We start from the raw sequence: 23,373 nt of genomic DNA, 5'->3' as shown, positions 1-23,373 counted from the left end.
GATACTGACCCCAAGGCCTAAACAATAAAAATAATTTCTATTTGCAAACTTTAAAGTTAAACTTGGAAAACTGTGCTTCAAATACAAACTGTGCACTACAGTTCACAACAAAGAATTTTGATTAACTATAGGATTTTCAGATATTCAAGCAAAACTGGGTATCTTACCCTTTTCTAATGCATATTACATTCCATGTGTTCTTCATACAACTGTTGATCAACTGATTCTTTGCCTATTCACTATGTACTTCAAGAATTTAGTGAGCTTTCTTAAATTAGGTTGTTATATACTTTTCTCTCAATATTTTATGTATATTGTCGACAACTTCTCCACTTCCACATGCTTACGAGGTATGTTGTTCCACCTTCCAATGCAGACTTGAGACAACTTCTGAACATAGTCCACAAAATCTGCAGATTTATTTCCGTTGCGAAAAAATCCAGAGAACATTCACGACCCAGGCAACTGAATTAAACAGGAGGATAGTGGGAATTAACCCCAGTTCACTTTCCAGTAGGCAGTTCTCTGACAACGAGGTAACAAGGTCTATATTACACCCGATTAGAAGCCTTGCCTTGGGGTTTGACCAGTCTGGCGCATTCTATAAGGCTTTTCAATACCAGAGTGTCTGTTGTCAGATGGTCCTGCTCCAAGAAATTTAGATGATTTTGGGTCTGATATACGTGTAGCATTACTTGAAGTTCTTTCATGTAGAGGTTGAACTGCAGAGTTAATATCAGCCTCATCCCCTTGCATTCGTTTCCAAGAATCTAATTTTCCTAAATCATTGCCCCTTGGATATACTCCAAAATTTTGATTGCAAGATTCATATCTGTAATTGCGTGATAAACCATTGATGTGGGAACCTGCTACTCCTGCCACATCCTGTTCCTGCTTTAGTTTAGAATATATCTGATGAAGTCCCTCGCCAGACAAATTCGAAAATGTTGAAACATAGTTCCACAATCGTGTTTTCATCCCTACAGAAAGTGTATTTATTTAATCAAGAGCACTGGATCAAGATAAGTACATGTATATGCAATATTAGGTGATTCTATAATGTTTAGACTCATAAGAAAGTGGTTAAAGAAGAAAAATTGATATGATAATATGAAAAGCCTGGTGAGACCTGCAAACAAAAAAAATTATATAAAAATGACATGTAACATGTCTTTGACAGTCGTCAAGTCATCAGTAAGTGACTGATGAATGCTTAAATCCCTGTGCCTCAAGATATTTAATCGCTGCCGCAAGTACAACATGTGCACTTTCGTGTGCAAGTAGTTTTTAACTATGGATGTCAGAGTGCTGGATATTTCAAATGAAACGTACAACGAGCCAACAGATAATGAATGACTAATCTAATACAAGTAGAACTCATACTTTCTTGCTTATGTAATTCCTCCTCATGCTCGAAAACAATTTGGTCAACCCTTTGCCCAAGAATCTGCAAATAATTTCTGATTCTAGAAAGCACCTGGAATTAGCAGACACTGTTAAGCAAATTAGCTAATAAGTAACATCACTTCGATGAACAATTATCAATAATATATAGATGACCTTTTCCTTGGGGAGCTCTGCACTGGTAGTTTGCAACCTCTGAAGACGTGTCAGTGTCTTTTTTTCATCAGCCATGACATCCTCACACCATTCCATCCATTTAACTTCCTTAAACTGTTCGTATACTTCTTCAGTATCTGACATTTCACCTTCCTCTTTAACCAAAGGTTCAGACTTCTGGGTTCTCGCAGCCTTCACCTTATTTATCTGAGCATTATAAGTGGGGGTTCCTGGTTTCCCCTGCTTGCCCTTTCCTCGTGACAATGGAATGGCCAAAGAAGTATCCTTCTGCTTCTTAGAAGCTTTGCGGCTAGCTTTGGTATTTGAATTGCTTCCGCTAACAGCAACAAATTCCTATAAAAAATAGTCCCACTATAACTTCAAATGAAAAGAAACCTGCTACTTCCATAAACGGGCAGTTTACATTAAATTAAAGCTTTCATACAATCGGGTCTCATAATCAAAAGCATGCAATCCGCCCTAATCAGTAAGGGCCCGGTGAAAGATCTTAATTAAAAAAAGCCAACCCTTTTATTCCTCTCCCGAGCTTGAGCTTTCGCAAATCTCTGTAATACCTTCACAATTTACAAAACACACAAGCATTCGAACTACAAACTTATGTGACCTAATGGTCTGGAAAAAAGCACACCTGTAAATGATTTTACCAACAGTCCTTCATACAAATGCCTTAATTTTCATGATAAGGTACCCCATACATTTTTTAAATATAAATTTAATCTGTTTTAACTACTTCATTTCTAAAACCCTATATTTTTGTTAATAAATTAGTAGCTACAGTAAACTACTTACAATAATTACTAGCTCATGTTTTACTTCTCAGCTTGATGAATTGTGTGCATTCCAGAATTTTGAATTCTGCAAATTGACATTTTCAAGTAAAATGGGCCTGCCAGCAGCTTCCCAATTATATTGATCAAATGAATAGGAAAATCAGATGAGATTTTGCACCCCCAGTACCACACTTGTACACCCATTTGGTAATTTTATCTAACTAGTGACCTGGCTTCCTAGTTCACTCAGATTTTTTCTTTCATTATCCACATTTACCATCAGATCTTCTAGAAATCTCCAGATACATTGGCACAAAAGTACTAAACTTATAAAAACAACCCCCCCCCCCCAAAAAAAGGCTACGAAGGGATAATGTGACAACCAAATCAAACGATATCTCTCACCACCCACATTTAATCCCCATCCATAAATTCCAGTCATAGTTTGCTAAACCTTAAGTCTTTTTAGGATGCTAATGTACTACTAATGAACATTACTCTTCCATTTCTAAATGTACTTCCTCATCCTTCCAAGCATTAACATTTTCCTTATGGTTTCCTCGAGTATAATTTGGAAAATTATGAACAAAATCTCTATACACACCGGGGAGGTGCTAGGGAAATGCCAGGTGAGGGACCGCACAGGGCCCCTAAAAGACTGGGCCACAAAATGTCAATTCTCTGCATATATGATCGTATTAATTATAAATTTTAACAAAAAAAAAATGGTGTTTAGAAGTTACATTTTCAAAAATTTAAGAGAGAGACCCAGAGCTCGGTATCAAGTAATGTTTATTAAAAAATTTAAATTATGTGCATACAGTAAAGTCTGGCTGCGACTTTAAAAAAATGGCATGGGACCCCGAAATTGTTTGCCCTTACCCTGATACAAACAAAGGTAGTTGAAAGATAAACATAGCTTACGCTAAACATTTTAGCTAGTAAAAAAGCAAAATAGAATTTTTTGAAATATACTATACCATTTCCAGTAGTTGAGAGGCCCGCTCCTTTAACTGAGGAGCCCGAGGCAAGAACGTCTCATGATGCTGAAGTTCCACTGGTGCAATTTTCTTCGCAAGACCAAGCTTTTCATCCAATCTTATCTTTTCCCAATTGCCAAACCCATGATAATGGATCCCTAGAAGCAATCTTGCATCATCCTCTGAAAATTTCGAGGAATAATGCATTCATCCATTAATAATAGGCATGTTTGACAAAGTGAAGACTCTAAAAATAAAAAGTAAGCCAGCAAATTTACTCTGATTCCATCCACAGCCTTTAGACCAAGTTGCAGGTTTCAGGTACATCAATGCTTGGAACTGTGACAAGGGTTTTTCATAACTGATAATACGCTTTGCTAAGAGTTGAAGTTCTTCAACACGAGTTAATAGATCATCAGCCTTGACAGGAACGCCAAAAAAATCTAAAATGGGCCCCTAATATAGAAAAGCATATTTAGCAGCAGTCAGACTACAAGTTGGAAGAAGCTGCAGTAGAGTTCCAGGCTTTCTCACTTTTAATAAAAGATAAATAATACTGACATAATATTCCCTTTCTTCCTTACCATTGTTCTTCCTTTATTCATGTAAATTGCAAGAAGTTGTAATGCACTGTAAACAATTAGAAGCAAACCTTTGGGTCCATATTGATTCCATTAACTGCTTCTCGACATCCATCTATCAAAGCATCAAAAAGCTCAATTTGTGCATCCATTGGAGCAGCTTCAACTGACCCACCAACCTCTCCAGCTATCAAGTCAATATGGCTATCAATGCCAAATTTCTTTACCTATAAACATATAACAGAATATGGATTAAACACGAGCATAGCCAAATTCATAAATAACAAGGTCCTAAAACCTCATCCAACTAGCATAAGGGGAAGCATAGGTCCTAAATCAAACACAAAATTCTTCCAGACTAACAGTGCAGAGATGTGATGTTTACGTATCATCAAGGGACAGTCAATGATATTTATTGCTGTCTGGTTTATTAAAGACAAATATAATAAAAATAAGCAATAATTTGTGCCTTGACAACCATGTATCATCATGTTCTGCCAAGACAACCATTTATGATAATGATATATACCTTTTTTTAACGCTTGGTGACATAAATAGCATATTTTGAAAACATTGGCCAAAAATACCTCTCTAATACGCATTCCAATGTAGGGTATTAATATTACGCATTTAAAAATTGGGTATCATGTTTAAAAAAAAGAGAAAAAAATTACAAAAAAAATAAATAAATATTTAAAGCATCTTACGCATTTAAAAGATGTGTATTACCTACTTTCGATCCATGTGATACGCATCTCGGTGATGCGTATCTCACCTGCCCAATTTTTTTTTAAAATTTTCATTTTTAAACGAAATACTCATTTTAGAAATGCGTATTAGTATTACCCATTTTCAAATACGTATTAGAGTGGTATTTTTGGCCAAAAAATTAAAAAATGGTATTCACGTCGCTTATTCTAAAAATTGTGGTATTTTTGGCATTTTTTCAAATTTCACTTTGACCATTATGATTAAGATCATTATGTACTGCTTCATTCTGTATGCACACACACACATATACACACATTAATCTATCCTTGTGAAAATAAAATTTAATAATTTCAGCCTAACCACCAGGAGACCTCTAATGCATTCTACCAAGGTCAAACCTTTTAACTTGCCAAAAAATTAGAAACGACGCATAGATATAACCTAAATAATAATGAATAAGTTAAAATAAGGTAGAGCAGAATACGGAAAAGATGCATTCTTGAAGAAACTTTGGTAAAAGGATCCCAAATTTGTATTCCATGATAGAATTAGAGCAGGACCATGTAAAAAAAACGAAAGAGCTACGGGATGGAAAAAGGTCACAGTATTCAAAGAGAGCAACAACTCACTGCACGGAAAAAACGTGTTGCATCCCTCTTCGGCAGATTCCCGAACGACCACCCTCTTACTTGAGCAGCTGCTCCTTCTAATGCAGGTATCGAAAAACTAGCAGTTTCTGATTTCCGGCGCTTCGGAAATCTTTCCTGTGTCTCTGCACTTTTCTTTCTCCTTTTATTAAGTTTTTCAGGAAGGCTGGCCTGTGCATAAAGGTTAGCCTCTGCATAACTTTTGCTGTTTCTTGCAGCTCGAGGAGCTAAAGCTTCCTAATAACATAGCAGAAAAAATATATATGAGCAGAAAAATTTATGAAAAGATACAATGGAAATAAATTGCAGGTAAATTTTATACTTCTGCCTGGTTAACAGCTTCAGGTTTAATCCAACGGCTCCAAAAACTACCATCATCCTCAGCAGTACAGAAATTAGCAACCTGATTAGTTGCAAAGCACATCAGTTCATTCAGCATGTTTTTCAATTTTGACCAAAAAAAGATAGAAGGCATCTCCAAAATTTAATGCAAAATTCCTATATAGCACTCAAGAGTAGCCAATTACATAAGTATTTTTAAAAACCTTACAACTTTTTAAACAAATGTTATCACGTAAAAGGTACCACAAAAAAGACATCAGATTATTTTTCCTATTAAGGAAGTTTGTAAGCCGGAAAATTTTCCATGTCCCCCTCCCCTACACAAAAAAAATCCAAAATATAAGCTTGCCTTAAAAGCACTCAGTAATTCATTCCCTTCCTCTTCATCAGCAACCTTCTCTTCCACCTTCTCTGCTCTCTCAAGGATTTCATCTATGTCTACATTTAGAAGCCGCCTTTTGCTTTCTTCATCGTTTTTGTCTTCCCTGAATAGTTCTTCTGCACCAAACCTCAAGATTGCGGATAGCTCATTCTGCAACCATATATATATATATATATATATATATATATTACAATTAAAAATTTAAAAACAAATATATATATATATATTACAATTAAAATTTAAAAACAAACTCATGCGCTAACAAATAGTAATTTCACACAACAGTTGTCTCTAAAAACTCACTTTGTCGAAGGAACTCCCTTTCTTGGTTTCTTTCTTTTCCAACTTTCCCTCAGCATTCAGCTTTTGTATTACCAAATGATCAAGAACCTGCAAAGGTACCATTCTGAAATTAAGAAAGTGAATACTGCAAATAGTTTAACTCTAGCTACAGTGAAAAACCTGTTCAATGATCAATGATTCAATATAGAGTCATTACATCCAAAACAACAATCCAAATTTCGAAGGGTGTGGTGAGCATAATTCATGATATCATTGTATCTAATCCAAAACTTTATATTAGTAAAAAAAGATCTCAATACATAGTTCATAATCATTGCTAATGTTTAACTACAGATTTTAATACAATAAATAGAATGGGCATGAGATTTTGGCACTTCCTTACTTGCAGAATTTCAGATGGCAGAATAAGAGATCTAATTATTCGCAATTTAAACATAAATTATGTAGAACAGACAAGACAATATCAAAAGGAAAGATAAAAAGGACCACTCTATAGAACGTATACCATTTTCTTCTTAGCACGTTCCAAAATGTCTTCCTCGACACTTTTACTTGTAACAAACCGATAAATGTTAACAACTTCTTGCTGCCCTATTCTGTGAGCTCTACTCATAGCCTAATTCAAAACAAGAGAAGCATAAATAAGAACATATAACAGGTGACAGAAATAAGATTTTGAGGAGTAGAAGTGAACATAATCTGTACTACACTAAACCTGCAAATCATTTTGGGGATTCCAATCAGAATCAAATATGATAACTGTATCTGCTGTTGCAAGATTGATGCCTAAGCCACCAGCACGAGTTGAAAGAAGGAAGCAGAAATCATCACTTCCGGGTGCATTAAAATGCTCCATAGCTTGGTGGCGTACTTCGGCCTTTGTACTCCCATCAAGCCTTTGGAACTTGAACCCTTTGATTGACAGGTATTCTGCCAGAATATCAAGCATCCTAACCATCTGTAGTATAGAAACATTGTTTTGTTGATTATTGCAATCGTATTTGAAAAATATAACATCAATGTAATATGAAACACACCGCATGAAGTAGACTATTGGGAAGGGAAATAAAACAGAATGCAATGAAAAAAAACGAAGTTTTTTTTTGTCAGGTGAAAAAAAAATCTATTATATGTTTTACAAGAAAGATCTTTTTGTAAAAGCAAGCTATGTTAGTAAGCATGAACAACTAAAACCTAGAATTGCTGATCAAATCATGCAAGACTAGAAATATTTGCTTGGCAACAACTTATTTGAAGCAGGCCTCTTAGCAAAAGATACATCAAAACAGAAGCTAATTGCATTAACAAAAAACTAATTTCAAACCACCTGTGAGAATATCAAAACACGATGATTTGTTTCATGTAATCTGTCAAGAAGCTTATCAAGTATAACTAACTTCCCGCTGCTTAAAATTACTCTTTCCAATTTACTACTTCCAGTAATGCTTTTATCCCCTCCATAACCATGATCTGCACTTTCAAATAAAAATGGATGGTTGCAACATTTCTTCAACTCAACCACTATATTAAGAAGAGAAACCTGAAAATTTAAGAGAGTAGTCAGTCTAAAATTGGTGAACTTCCGCAGGAAAATTGTCAAAGCTCAAACGGTTAGAGAAGTGGATACGACAATCACTTGCTAATACAAGGGAACCAAGATTCAGTGTATCCAAAACCTTTATATCTTGTCTAACATCCCTATTGTGCAGGAGATAACTAGCTTTAAGCGAAGTCTATGCTAAAATTTAAAAAATTAGAACTGGGAAAACAAGCACATAACTGAGTATATAGGATTATTCCTTTAAGTTGTCAAGTGGTTCCTATATCATAGAACTCCAACTCCCGTACAGATACCTAGATTTAATACACAAACTGCAACAAATTGTTTTAGTAATGGAACAAACAAACAATCATCATTCATCTCCATGGTTGTCATGTCGGTCAACTAGTCAGCGACTAGTCGACTAAGCGGTGATAGGATGTCGACTCAACATGTCGACTAGCTAAATGTCGATATTTCAGTCGCCTGGTCGACTAATCGGTCGACTAGTCGACTAAGCAGTCAACTAGTCGAGCTGCTGAATGTATATATTTTTTCTGCATAAAGTTTGTTGCATGCTACACTACCACATCACATCACAGTTGTATCAGACAATTGTTATTGATCGATTGTTACATATTTCACATGATTGCAAGTACTTTTCTTTATTGTTATTAATCAACTCTTCTAGCGTTTTCATCATTCTCTCCATGTGTCGGATTCTTAATTCCTTAGAATGTGAAATAAAACATTGTGGAAGGAGTTGGAACTTAGAACCTAGAACTTAAAAATCTAAAATACATAATATATATACATATTTGTGTGTGTGTGTATATATATTGTATTTTTAATTTTAATTATATATTATTTTTTTGTCGACCTCGACTAGCGGAGGTCCGTCGACGCGCCTCGACTCATCGACGTGACAACCATGTTCATCTCAATAGACTTTGTGCAGACACTAGTCTCTGTAAAAGCTACCAATTCCTAGATAATTATCTTACAAAACATAATAACTACCCAAAAGGCGAAAGCACGTCGCAGGAAATAAAATAATAACTGTTTTCAACACTTCATCTTGGAAAGATTGGATAATCAATTCAAATAAAGTGTTTGATAACTAGAAATCTAGAACAATGAGAACGTTATGACAACCATGTGTATGGCCATTTCGATGCAAGTGCTTAATATGAAAATAAATTATATTTAAAATAATGATAATCCACCTGATTCCCACGAACGCCCTTGTTCAAGTCCTGGAAATTGCGTTCTAAAATCCACTTGTAATACCTATATGACAACCAGCAACCCAGTATTCAGTATCTATCAACTATTAAATGTTTTAAAAAGGGTAGCAGCATGTAACTTACTGCTTCTGCAGAGGAGACATCTCAACTCTTAAAACACGTTCAATTTTTGGAGGCAAGGACTTCTCCACATCCTTAATAACTCTCCGAAGAATGTGCGGCCTTAATTCCATATGCAGACTAGCGAGCTTGAAAAAAAGAGTGAAATAAAATTAATAAAAAAATAAAAAGATAAGGAAGCCATTCAGAAATAAAGAATTTGAAAGTAAGAATGAAACTAAAGGGACGAGGTTATAGAATATATTGAGAATTTTATACCTCATTTTCATTGAACGAACTCAAATTTTTGTAATTTTGAACAAACACATCCTTGCCCTTGAATTTATCAGGATCAAGAAAGTGAAGCAGAGCCCTACAAAGAAAACGAGTTCTTCATCAGCAGAATGAAAAAGAAAATTCATATACTTCTAAACACATGGTGTCTATACCAACATACACAATCATAAATGTTGCCATCTAACAAGAGTTAGCAACTGAAAACTTTGAATTTTAAACCAGTTAAACATGTAAGACATTTATTCTGGGATACGTCAAATGAAAATTCAGGACAAGTACTATTAGATATTGTACAATGAGTATAACATGTAAATGTATTTCACGTATATGCTTGAGCATGGGTGAGAAGGGCCAAGCAAAAACATTATTGTTTGCAAATAGCACTATCAAATCTCAAAATTCTTCATTTACGAAAACCATCCCTGCCGGGCCTGTCCAACATTTTTCTATTTCACTTTTACTACTCCCACAATCCCACATTAGGACTTTCCTTTCTACAGTGTCTCGAAATACATCATTTCAATTTAAAAATTTACACTTGCTTTATCTAGATCTTTTTCATCACATAAAATCAAACCATTCATGGATCTCTTTGCAAAAGAAAAAATATACTTCGAGACGTGAAAAACCACATGGTGAATGTAGATTCCTAGCTGACTTGTCAGAATATTGCAATTAGGAATCATGTTGTCTAGAGACCATTTTTAACTGCTGTTATAAACAGAATATGGAAGACAATACACAAATAGACAAATATTCCTAAAAACTAGACCCTGTAATGTTTGCAGAAAAAGAACTAGTCAAGAAACAAGATAATAAACCACAAGATTACCAAAGCTCCTCAACGCTGTTTTGCAGTGGAGTACCAGTTATAAGCAACTTGTTCTTGGTACTGAATTCCTGCAAAAGTACATTCCGGCATTCAAATGTCTACACAAAAAGCAATTACAGCACCTATAAATTAACTCCAAGAATTGGAAATACCGAAAGGGTTATGTACAAGGCTGCTTCACTGTTCTTTAACCTATGTGCTTCATCAACCATGAGATAGTTCCACTTCAGCCTAGAAAGCACTCCCTTATCCTTCAGTAGTACTTCATATGTAGTTAACAGGGCGTCAAACTTTATGCCCCTGCCATTTTTCTCATCAGAGTAGAACTCATATTGCTGACAAACCTACAAGACATGAAAATAAATTAGGTAAAGATGATAGTAACGAGGAAGTCTAGGCAGAGAAGGGGTCATATTTTCTGCAAAAGATTAATGCAACAATAACAGCCAAGCATCAGCCATAAATTTAATCGACAATTTACATCCGAAACAGTTAATTTCTCGACAACGTACTATCAACAAGCTTCCTGATTTCTCGATAATGTACTATTAAATAAATTGAAGTAGACGGCATGTTTTACTAACAAATAACTTGAACAAAATAAATTTCTAATATCTCAACTGAATGTCGCCAACTAGAAAAGACCAAACTCAGATTTAAGGTTAGCAATTACACTATAAAAAAATAAAATTTGACCTTCGCAGAAACAAAAATAAGAACATTTCCGGTCAATTAAAAAGATAATTAGTATACATTGAACATGTTGAAACTAATTATGAAAATAAATCTACTAACTGAGAACCTCAGTTGCATGAGAATAGCTAAATGAGTATTAGATTGGAAAAATAAAATTGTCCAGCTGTCAATAACAAGCATTTTTTTGTATAGAGCTAACATAATAGAAGGTTGGTAACTCTACTACCTTTAGTTGATATGTACACATAAACAAAATGATGAATCGATTACCTCTCGGCTTGCACGGGCTCCAACATAGATGATGACATTCATTTTAGGCAGCCATTTTCTAAATTCTTTAGCCCAATTTGATAACGTTGACAATGGAACGACGACAAGAAATGGACCATAAATTTCTTGAGTATTCTGAAGATGAGAACAATAAAATGCTTATTCAAAAAAAATATCACTTTTACTAAATTACAGATAGCTTCCTGAGAGCTATAAGAGTAACAAACTATGTACCTGCAGAAAACCAAGCATAGAAACCGACTGGACTGTTTTTCCCAGACCCATTTCATCGGCTAATATGACATTTGTATCGTTTCTCCAACTACATTGTAAAACTGACTCAGGTTATAATTATTCCAGTACTAAAAGACTCATCCCTCTAGGAAATTTTAGTACCTGTTAACAAGAAAGTTTAATCCCTCGAGCTGATAATCTCTGAGTTTTCCACCCTTCAACCATTCAGGCTGTTCCTCAAGCTTCCTCAAGCTTGCTATACATCAGCGTTGTTCCAAGCAATAAATTACTTAAATAAAAGATTTATTTACAAGGCTTCTTGAAAGATTAATTGATGCAGAAATGTAACACAAAATGAAAAGAAAAAAAGGAAAGGGAAGGACTTCCGCTGAAGCATATAAAGGAACTAAATAATGCTTCAACAGAAAAAATATATAATAAACATTAAACAAGTTCCTAACATCCAGATTTCTAATTTGTTGACTTTACTTTTTAGTTTACAGATATCAGTTGTAAAGAGTTTCTCTTTTTATTTCTTGAACTGAGGTAATAAATAGTATGCACTCGACATATGAAAACTATATTTTCTTCATAAACATAATATTACTTAAACAGTGTAATAGAAAATCTTACATGCCAAATATTTGATCATTTCACAACCAGGGAAACTAGAACCTAGAAGAACTGACAATTTAAGAATATATACTAACACTGTATCAAGGGAGTCCTAGTTTCCAAATTCTATATTTACAATAACATTTTATTGCATGTTTACCAGCAAACTTGATATATTTTAAAGTTAAATAATGGTAAAACTAAGGAATACTTACAATCAACTCCCCCCCAAAACCAAAAAAGAAACAAAAAAGGACTCATAATTTGACATTTTTAAGTCAAAGGACAGTATCCTAGAATCAAGGCTGATGTGCAGTCCATTAATTGATACAATTATCTTTACTACATGTTACAATTTTCAGAGTGTCTATAGTTACAAAAGCTACAACTTTCTTAAGTTTCATAAATCCCCACCAACTGTTTGAAATATATATACACACACCAATGGAGTTTCCAACATCAAAAAAGAACATAAATTCGTCCAAAGAATCAGCCAAGTATCATGATATACCACCATCACTTGGATGTGGACTATTCTCGAGGAGCAAAAACTAATTCTTGATATGATTCCTTGCTCTCTCTCCCCCCCCCCCCTCTCTCTCTCTCTATATATATATAATGATGGGTCCACTTTATTATGAAGTAGTGTTCACACTGAGATATACAACAAGAGTGTCACAAATTACTGTTATAAATTGAAATTTTAATTGAGCAACACAAAGCTATTTTTCCACAGGACCTTCCCTACAGCATCGACACCAAAGTACAGTATAACCACCAAGTTGTGAACTAACTGGTGGCATAAACAACAATTATTGTCTAGTTAATTTTTAGGTTCCTTGGGAAGATCGTGGAGACCCATCTTCTGAAGCCCTTGAAAAGGATTAAGACTAATAAATCTTAGACAGAGACCACTGTTAATTAGTCGAGAGTAAAACATCATCTATAATTAATTATTTATAGAGATAATTTCTTTACGAGCTTCATAACCTTTTTGTTCTGTAATTTTTACAAACTTTGCATGATGTGACTACTACATTTATAATTAGTCGTCATCAGCTCAGTTTGTTGGTAAAATACAAAGGTAGAACTTGCAGTACGTCCATTACTATATCAATATTTATTATGGAATAATGTATCGGATTACAAGATATGAATACAAGTATAATTAAAACAAAAGGTAAAACAGAGACTGCAACAGAAGATGCAATATCCATATAATAAGCAGTATCAAATAAATGATAACCTGCAGAAAACAATATAAAGCCACACCTTTGCTTTTTCTTCGTTGAACGTCTACCATTTTTCCTTGTACTGCTAGTGCTGCCTCACGAGCCTGCATATAAAGTGAGACAACATTTCCTCATTTAAAAATTTCATTAATTATCCATCAAAATAGGACCACCAAAAATTTGTCCATTTAATATTTTCAAGGCTGTAAAACGTATAAACAGGAAAATCATTGCAACACAAACGAAAGATCAGCATAACTGAAAATAACTATATGATACAGCGTCAGAATTGAATACTGACAAAGCAGTATTGCTTACGGTAAGAAAAAGTGCAGGCTCGACTTGGTTGCAAGGAAAGAAAAAAAAACTTATTTGTTTATCTTCGCCTTTTGCAAGTTGTTAATAATAGTTATTTGTCTTGCATTTAGTAATAAATATTAATAAAGGCTCAACTTCTAACTAATTATAACAAACTCAGAAGATTTTAGTGGTGCCTGATACAGGTACGTTGCAAGTATATTGTTAGAAGCCCAAGAATCAAGAAATCTCAGGAGAAAGATGCATATAGGGATAACAACAATAAGATGTGAAGAACTACCTTGAACTCATCGATAGCTCCTCGAGCAAATAATATATCCAAGTCTTTCTCCCTATATGAGTCATAATATTCGCATAATTAGACATATAAAAATAATAAATGCAACATTAAAAAACTATGTTTGTTAGCACTATAGCCGCTTAAGTATGTCCACTTGGACACATGAGCCGTTAAAGTACATCATCATTCCTCTCTTCTTTTCAGGTTTGTCCTTTGTATAACTCGGTCCTTTACATTTGTACTTTTGTACAAACCGATCATTTTCTAAAACTTTATAACCATCATACTCTTGCCGGATTTATCAATTCCAGTTGAATTTCTAATCGTTTCCGTAGAATGGCTGAAAATTTGTTCAGTGCAGATAGATGATTCTGTGAAACAACTGTACAACATACAGTAAAACCCGAAAGTCTTCTCATTTTATGGCCTAAATCAACCAGAATTCGACACCGGCAAGGACAAAACTGGAATAATATGAAAAAAAGTGGGAATGAACGCAGGGACAAACTAAGAGGCACGGAGGTACTAAGATTTTCTTTAAGGGTTTGCTTTTCTATTTTAACAAATTTATATGGCCAATCTGTTAATGACCCAAAAATTAAATGCATACCTTTCCACTTTCTTCTTTAAGAAGACAAAGTAATACTCAGAATTTGATATATTTTAAAGAATCACTCTGTTCTACCATTGAATTGACCAATCTCTATTTTTCCAAACATATTGAAGTGACAAAACAAGAAATGGAGTAATAAACACTTCAGATACTAATAAACTACAGATCAAATGTAGCCAAAACAATATTACTGATTTAATTTGATTAATACCAAGTTGCATCAGCATAAGACAATCCTTGCCACTTCACCAAGTACTCTGACACCACATTATCTGAACTGTCCTTACTGACTCTTTCTGCAATTACTCTTTCAACCTGTGATTTCATCAAAATTATTCAAGCACATAGACATGGAAAAGTATGGGATGCATATAAACAACAATACAGTGTCAAGAATAACCTGACTATTTTGCTTGATGAGATCCAAGTCCATTTCCTTGCTCACGTCATGGACCTCAATCTGACAGGCCAAATCACATGGTAAATCCATCAAAAATATAAAATCAAAGTAAATTGTCCTCAAAAAAAGTAAAATGTTATAGTAAAGATTAAGATTAGTCAACACATTTTTTACAAGAAAAAAAAAAGAGAACTACAGAACATGAAGATAGACTATATCAAAAAGCTTAGCTTTTATTAATTCCCTTTACAGGAGATTGTCTAAATGGCATGCCCATAGCTTAAAGTTGAGATTGAGATAATTCAGCCCGCTGGTTTTCACTCTAAGACAAGCAATGGGGAAGCTGTTGAACTATAACTACTCGGATTTTTGATACAGAGAATTTATTAAATATAATGAATTTAGCGATGAAACTTCACACTGCTTCACCATGTTGGCAGAGAATCGAGACTTCAAACAATATAATCTATTTTTATACCAAAGAGAAGTATATGTATACTATTTCACACAAAAAGTAGTTAAATAGCTCTTACAAATATAATAGCAAAGGAAAACTATAGTTTGTTCCTAGTCAATTATGGATCTAAAATGACAATCTCAGTTCAAGACCCATTAGACATCTATCTTAATTCTTAAAATATGCAAGAGAGCTAAATGTAAAATCAGGTGGAAGGCTTGCGTCTTCAAGGGGATTGTGCAGCTTGTTGTTGAGGTGTGCAGCTTGTTGTTGAGGTGCTTTAGAACTGACAGCTGAGGCTGGGTAGAGAAACAGAAACACAACAATTGATTCTACTACAGATTAATCAAGTGTACTAAAAGCTAAATCTCTCGCCCATGTACATTCCATCATAATTTCATACTGGTCTTGATCTTTTTCTTGTAACCTTGTGAAATCTGAAATTCTTTTTTTCGTGAGTTCCTGGATTTATATACTCCAGACGGCAATTATTATACACTGAAAAGAACCTAACTGTAAGATATAATTAGCATGATCCATAGCAATTTTAAAACAATCAAATTTATACTTCAATTGTATTAACCAAGTACATAATCACTTGCTAAATTTTAAAGCATCTCATGCTAAATCAATGTTGGGTAGTGACAACCCAAGTACCACATCGAGTAGATAATAGAAAATTATCTGGTATATAGAGCAGTCAATTAACTCTATTAAATAGAGGCCTTTTGGGAGTGATCCGAAAACAAATCCGTGCGGTTCTGGCCCAAAGCGGACAATATCTACTAATGTGGAGTTATGGTTGCTTGCGGCATAACAAGTAAAATCAGAGCCACAAGTGTTCGCTTGCGGCATAAGAAGCAGTATCAGAGCCAAAAGTTCGGACATGCAGCGGGTAATTCGATGTGGGTGGTTCCCCTCGGTGTGAACGCGATTGGGAAATCTGTCGGTTCCAAGATGTAGACATATTGATCGCGGGCTAAGACAACGGAATTTGTGGTTCTTGGTTTGAGGGGAGGATTGTTCAATGTTGGCACGCGAGCAAACCTTAACTCCACAATAGTATGATATTGTCCGCTTTGGGCGGAGGCCGCACGGATTTATTTTTGGACACATCCTAAAAGGCCCCGTACTAATGAAGTTATCTGGCTACATATATTCTAGCAATCTGCCCTTCCCACAAACGATGTGTAACAACTCCTAACAATCTCCCCCTATCGGGCATCTGCCTCCTGATTATGTGGTCCGGCTCCCCCCGACCCATACTGGAAATCGATCTGGCAATCTGCCTCCCCCTAGGCCCATACTGGAAGGCGCACCTGCTTTTTCCTTGAGCCCATACTGGGTTAGCCCGTCTGCCTTTTCCTAGGCCCATCTGGGAGCCCAACTGAGATTGTTATACACCGTTATAACCATAGCTCCGATACCACTTGTTGGGCCACTTGTTGGGCCGCGAGCAGGCCTTAACTCCACACTAGTATGATATTATCCGCTTCGGTTCAGGTCCGCACGGATTCGTATTGGGCACATCCCAAAAGACCTCATATTAACTAATGAAGTTATCTGGCTGCTTATATTCTACCAATTTGTCCTTCCCGCAAACGATATGGGGCAACTCCTAACATCATGTTAGGCTGCGAGCAACCATAACTCCACATTAGTATGATATTGTCCCCTTTGGGTCAGGCCCGCAAGGATTTGTTTTGGGCACTCCCAAAAGGCCTCTACTTAATAGAGTTAATTGGTTGCTCTATATACCAGATTATTTTCTAATATCTACTCGATGTGGTACTTGGGATGTAGCTACCCAACAATCCTCCCCTCAAACCAAGAACCACAAAAGGTACTTGGACATCAATATGTAGCTTAAAAGGTACTTTGGCATATTTAGCCGATTCCATGTCTTAACAAGATTACTAAGACCTATAAGTTAATAAGTAGCTTAGAAGGTACTTTAGCATGTTCAGCCAATTTCATGTCTTATTAAGATAATTAGATTTTACCTATAAGTTACTCTCAAAAAAAAAAAAAGATTTTACCTATAAGTTGATAAGTTGCTTAAAAGGTACTTTAACATATTTAGCCAAAGAAGACCTTTATCTCTTTAGTTCCAAGAGGGAACCAAGTTAGTTTACAAGGAACTAATGACATCACATGTGAACTTCTTTTCTACTAGGGCCACAAAAATACACAGCTCTGGGACGTATTGTAGATGATAATTACAATAAGTAATCAGACACACAACACATATTGTACGTAAATTAAAGTTTTTGAGGGTATAAATAGAAGATTAGCCAATCCTATTGTAATATACAAGAATTTAACATTGTAAATTTTTCTCCACAACAGCCTAACACCAGACTGATTCGCAGACACCAGAACGAGGAAAATGGGTACTTGCAAAATTTGAAATGACAATTCAAATATTAAAATCACGACACGAGTAAAGAGGGAGAGATGTGAGTAATTTTGTTTAAAACTTGGACCATTTTCATAGATGCGCGTTGCATAAATACTGAAACATTAAAGGAAAAGAACATAGTGGAAGAAGAAGGCTTTGGAACTCTCACATAGAACCCTATTGAAAGCACAAATACAACTTCTGCTAGATTTCTCAGATGAACATGTAAACTGTATACCCTTTTCATGTTAGGAGCTATTCTGCAAGCGATCTTAAAATGAATTTAATGTACAAATGTGCTAACATCAAGGTTCAAAAGATTTAAACCCTCAACTAGATAATAATGAATATGTACATCATTCTATGCTCCAAGAGAATATACTGCAATGATACTTGAGAAAATCCCGACTCAATTTAAAAAAATTGACTTTGTAGAACACATAACCATTAAATCAGCACAAAACAGTGAGCTAACACAAAGTAAAGTTACCACTTACATCCATGTTTATTCAGGTAAAGTTGTCATATATATCATTAACCTATATATAATATTTCACTGATTCTCCAAAATACAGCACTTCCGTTTGTTTAAAAGATAAATTCAGCATTTAGCAAAAAACTAATAGATAAATTCAGCAGGATTCAGTTGCAACTTATTTGTAGGGAAACATACCTCCTCCCGTGAGACAGCTTTCCGATACTTGACATCTTCCATCACTTTTTTTTTGTAGTTAATGACTTTCTTAAAACCACTAAGCTGGCATATACAACAAACAGATCAGCTTACGAGTTGAGAGGTTTTTCAAATTTAACAGCCACTGGAAAAAATCATTACAAAACCTTTTATCAACAAATTTTCAGATATTGGCAAGCATAGAGATGCTTTACGAAAAATTGAAGCAGTGATAAATAACCAATATCTGAAATAAATTAACTTAAGCGGTATACTATAAATAACAGCCACACAAAGCATTACATATAATCTTTTATTGGCAAACTTCAGAATATTGGAAAGCAAACGGATCTTTAAAAAACAACATTAAAACATTAATATAACCAATATCTAATTTCCGGGCATAATTCACATTACAAATGGAAAAGAACTAAATCGTACATTTTGTAGCTCGGAGAATGATTTCCATTGACAATGTAGATGTGACTGGCCTTTCCATTTGATATAGAACTCCATTTTATTCCAGTCTGGTTCGCTGTCATACAAGTGGCTTAACAGCACAGGCTCCGAAGATTTGTCGTTCGCTAAGGCTTCCTCAGCCATGCCCCTTGGCTGATGCCACAGTACCCTTTCAATCGAATCACCGTCTTCCTCTTCCATCTCCTCCTACACGTAAACCAGACCGGTTGTCATTTAACAAGTGGGGTCCAGTAGGGCAGGTACCTTTGCAGCTTGTAGTGCATGTACTGAGGTGAGCTTAACATAGAACATCACTACATCTAATGACAAGAACACACCTTGAGACTCTTTGTTTTTGTAGATTCATCATGTCCCTCACTTTCCTCACTCTCCGCATATGATACTTTGCGGATGGATCGACTTGACGTTCGGAATTCCCTACCTCGACGAGAAACATATGTAGATGTGTCACACGCAACATTTTTAATCCTTATATTTGCTCCTCTCCTCGTCCTGCCACTAAAACCCTCATCACTGTCATTTTCAGAATCCCTGGCAGATGATTCATCATCTTCCAACAATATTCCCCCTCTTTTTCTCTGATTAGATGATGTACTTGACTTGAGTACTCTTGCATGTTTTAAAGCAATCCCACCTCTACCATGTTGTCTCCCTTTAGATTTTCTTAAAAAATCATCTCCATCCGATACATCAAGATCATCAACAATGTTCACATCTTCGTCTAAATCTTCACCCTCCCAGTAATCATCCTGGTTCTGCAAAAGAAATTGCAAACTTGTAATTAGGAAATTACTAGTGCTAGTATGCGAAAATTAAAAGACTGTAGACATAGATATAACTCTTGACAGATATTGGATATTTCCACCTAATGTCCACACACAAGATTTGAACTATTTTTTAAATTAATGAAAGGGATTTTGAAAGTTGTAAAGTATAATAAACAGAAGCAAGACAATGCAAGATATAGCACGGTGTTCTTCATCAACAAGTATCAAGTATTTACAACAGACCGAGGGAACAGAGACGCACACACGCATGGAGGAACACAATATGAAAGAAAAATGTATTTCATGACGAATAAAAACATATGTTGGGAAAGAAAACTGGCAAAGAAGGGGTCAATTATCACCTCTACACATTGTGATTCAATCTTAAATTGAGGTTAAAAAAGTATCCGGTTCTCAGCCAAATAAAACATAGGCATAATGTTGGTAAGGACTGTTCACCACTACAATTATTTGTCGCACCTCAACTCATTGACTCAAGAATGGAGATTTCATAAAGATCTTCTCAACAAGAAACATATATACCAGAGTAGAATGCACTGAATCCAAGTTTATTAGTATGATGAAACATTATGGCAAAGTTCATTGGTAAAGGAGAGAGAACAAAAAGAAACCTTGGCAGTTGCCCAATAAGGTTCTAACAAAAATGTGCACAGGTAGAAATGTATTAATTCAAATATTTAACATGGGATCTTCATTACCGGGCGCTCACTTGTGAAGTCAGGATCAAAATCTGCATCATCGGGATCATCTTCTACACACACAGGGGAGTAGAAAGGAATTAACACCAGAAGTTACATTAGAAGTACAAAATATAGGTATATAGTATACAACTCCAGAATGTCTGAATAGTGGAGCAGAAAGGGATAAACGCCAGAAGTTAAATTTGAAGTAAAGGAATATAGTACAGAAATCCAGTATACAAATCAACCAAATATTATATGAATATAAAATTAGACAAATATGATTACCATCTCCATTTTCGTCATCATCCTCATAATCTGTATCACCTTCGGCATATATGATATCAGTGGAAGCTTTTGGCTTTCTCGACTGATACTTGTCAGCAGCAGCAACATGCCTTGCCTTTGGAATTGAAGTAAAGCGAATTGTAGTTTTTCCAACTCTCTGATGTGACGAAGCACTAGGCTTAGCATCACCATTCTGTTCATAATAATCATCAGACAGCATTTCATCCACGGATACGTAAGCCTGACCTCTACCAACCCTTTCCGGATCTTCCAACTCTGACCTATCATCCCTGCGGCCCACTGACTCGTCCTCAGACCCTTCCTCATCTCTATATCCGGAATTACTTTTCGATTCATGTCCAGATTCAGACCCAGGGCGTGTAGGTTGGCAATCCTTCCAAAAGGTTGAACCCCATCTCGCCGATAAACCCATTTTCTTAGTAGACGTCTGTAAATTCGACAATGCACCACCACTGACAGCTACATCTTGCAACTTCCCCCCTTCATGAGATTCCCTCTCAGTCCTATACTGAGCATTTAAATCCACCTCAAATTCCCCATCACTTGAAGCCGCGTCATCATTTCCCAAAATACACTCATCTTTCTCCATATCTCCTCCTAACCCTGTCTCATCCAGTACACCCTCCGAAACTGGTTCACACGAGTAATTCCTATAAAAAGCCATTTACGTCACATCTAACGTCAAAGATTTCTGCCTTTTCCTACTCTCGAACAAAAAGCACTAATCGACACGTCAATATACCAACCTGTATTAAGAACAAATAATTACGTCACTAATAAAAAACAACTATAATTACGTCACCAGTCCAATGAAGCTAAACATTATTATATTTCTTCAATTTTCCAAATTAAAACATAAATCTAAATTCTCAATCTCGACCTCTACATAAGAAGTACGACCGAGTCCATTTCAAATTAAAAGTAGAAACTAGAGCATATAATAATTCTAGAAATATCGAGCTACAGCAGAAAGTACACTATAACCCTAACCCTCAACGCGTAAACTCGAGATTAAGCATATAAATTCCAGCACATGAGGCAAAATCGAACATAACATTAATCTCCAAATATCGAGCTCTAGCTAGAACAGACCAACACAATAACACTCAAAGTCAATATCAACTTAAAGTCAAACATAACAGATAATTACACAAGGCTATGTATGTACATATAATGTTTACACTTGAAATTGAACATGAAACAAGCACATACCGAGTCAAACCTGTATGCAGTTCCGATACGAAGCGAAACATAATCAATAGATACAAATGTGCAGTGGCGGACGCAGAAAAGTTTTTTAGGGGGGTCCGGAAAATTTTTCGTGCCAAATTTTTAAGGAAAAATTAAATTTCAGGAAAATTAAAAAAAACATAATAAAAAATGATAATATTCTAAAAATAGTCTCTATGCATCACCTCTATCATCCTTAGAATATCGAACATATATAAATTAGAAGACTAAGGGGAGGAAAAAATTAAGACCGAGGAAAAAAATAAGGAAAACAAATGAATGCAGAAGTCTAGAAAAGCATATAGACAAGAAGGGGTTTCGAACCCTGGTGTCCGGTGAAAATAACACTACTTAAAACCATCCAACCTACAGCAACTAGACATTCATTGAGCCTACTACACTGAATATATTTGGAAATTTAGGGGGGGCCAGGGACCCCCCTGGACCCCCCCCAGATCCGCCTCTGCAAATGTGTGTATAGATAGTCGTGGTATATACCGATATATGTTGTATATGTATTGTGTACGTATAATTATCAAAATAGGGGGTGAAAACGCAATCAACTAAACCCTAGAATAAAAGCATGGAGATGAATTAAATTAGATTAAATTAAATAAAGAGGAAAATGAAATGATTAAAATCGAATTAAAAAAAAAGCAACCTTAGAGAATGATTTGAATAATCCAAATCAAAGTCGCGAGCGGGCGAAAAATATAATGCTATCTCTCTCTGTATCCTCCCAGGCGTTTTAGGTTTACGATAATAATTTGGTATCCCAATTTTGTTTGGTTTTTTAATGGGCTTCTTAATTCCTTTGTATAGGAATTTATGATTACAGTATTTTTTTTATTTGAATAAAGGTTAAAATACAATTTTGCGGGAACTTTTTTTTAACATAAACTAGGAAAAAAAATCAAATAATATGCATTTTAATAGATACTAGCTTACGGCGCACGGATCTTGTTTAATATCTATATTTTCAATTCTACTTTGTATAATTTTATTAAAATTATATATGTATGATTAAATACTAAATAATGATTATATAATATAATTTTAATTTAGGTTCAAATAGTACAAATACTATATGATTGATGAGATTTTATTCGTAAATAATAATGTAAATGTTTGTTGTTGATGAGTGAGATTCGAATCTGAAAATTTATATGTATATTTATAAATAATATAAATATTTGTTGTTAACGAGATTCGAACCTAAGAACTTATATATATCTTTATAAATAATAATATAAATGTTTGTTGTTGACGGGATTCGAACCTGAGAATCTGTAGAGTGTATTTTTTTAGTATTTGGATGTAACGGCTCTGATTATTTGATGAAGAAGATCCGACGGTTGTGATGGTGAGGGATAACCAAAATGAGG

The 23,373-nt window shown here is 35.1% G+C and overlaps 1 protein-coding gene across 2 annotated transcripts; it reads right to left on the bottom strand.

Moving 5' to 3' along the window:
* Positions 1–18: 18 nt before the first annotated feature.
* Positions 19–22,767, bottom strand: LOC141668637 (protein CHROMATIN REMODELING 5-like). 2 transcript variants are annotated; one of them, XM_074475603.1, is made up of 32 exons: positions 22,650–22,723; positions 21,971–22,558; positions 20,738–21,504; positions 20,468–20,520; positions 19,299–19,736; positions 18,943–19,167; positions 18,502–18,585; positions 14,971–15,030; positions 14,782–14,885; positions 13,958–14,009; positions 13,400–13,463; positions 11,675–11,768; positions 11,513–11,600; positions 11,279–11,413; positions 10,465–10,656; positions 10,313–10,380; positions 9,463–9,556; positions 9,208–9,332; positions 9,064–9,127; positions 7,625–7,837; positions 7,013–7,255; positions 6,803–6,913; positions 6,298–6,384; positions 5,962–6,144; positions 5,593–5,673; positions 5,253–5,507; positions 3,984–4,139; positions 3,610–3,787; positions 3,332–3,513; positions 1,561–1,914; positions 1,384–1,477; positions 19–980 (listed from the first exon to the last, which is right to left on the bottom strand). In XM_074475603.1, the coding sequence occupies exons 3-32, from the start codon at positions 21,420–21,422 to the stop codon at positions 562–564; spliced, it is 5,181 nt and encodes a 1,726-aa protein (XP_074331704.1). In that variant the 5' UTR covers positions 21,423–21,504; positions 21,971–22,558; positions 22,650–22,723; the 3' UTR covers positions 19–561. The 2 variants fall into 2 exon arrangements, with proteins under 2 accessions (XP_074331704.1, XP_074331697.1); XM_074475596.1 differs by lacking the exon at positions 21,971–22,558 and having other exon boundaries at positions 22,650–22,767.
* Positions 22,768–23,373: the final 606 nt, after the last annotated feature.

The sequence above is a fragment of the Apium graveolens genome, chromosome 1, assembly GCF_009905375.1.
Source record: "Apium graveolens cultivar Ventura chromosome 1, ASM990537v1, whole genome shotgun sequence".
Lineage (NCBI taxonomy): Eukaryota > Viridiplantae > Streptophyta > Magnoliopsida > Apiales > Apiaceae > Apium > Apium graveolens.
The sequence above is the reverse complement of the archived record's forward strand: the minus strand, read 5'-3'. Positions and strand labels throughout refer to the sequence as shown.

Excerpts from the sequence above, each read along its gene's own strand:
- LOC141668637 (XM_074475596.1), bottom strand. The coding sequence starts at position 21,422 with ATGGCTTTTTATAGGAATTACTCGTGTGAACCAGTTTCGGAGGGTGTA. Across the intron at positions 9,333-9,462 it reads GTTCGTTCAATGAAAATGAG|CTCGCTAGTCTGCATATGGA; the intron begins GTATAAAATTCT and ends CTTTTTTTCAAG. Across the intron at positions 1,915-3,331 it reads CCTCTCAACTACTGGAAATG|GAATTTGTTGCTGTTAGCGG; the intron begins GTATAGTATATT and ends TATTTTTTATAG.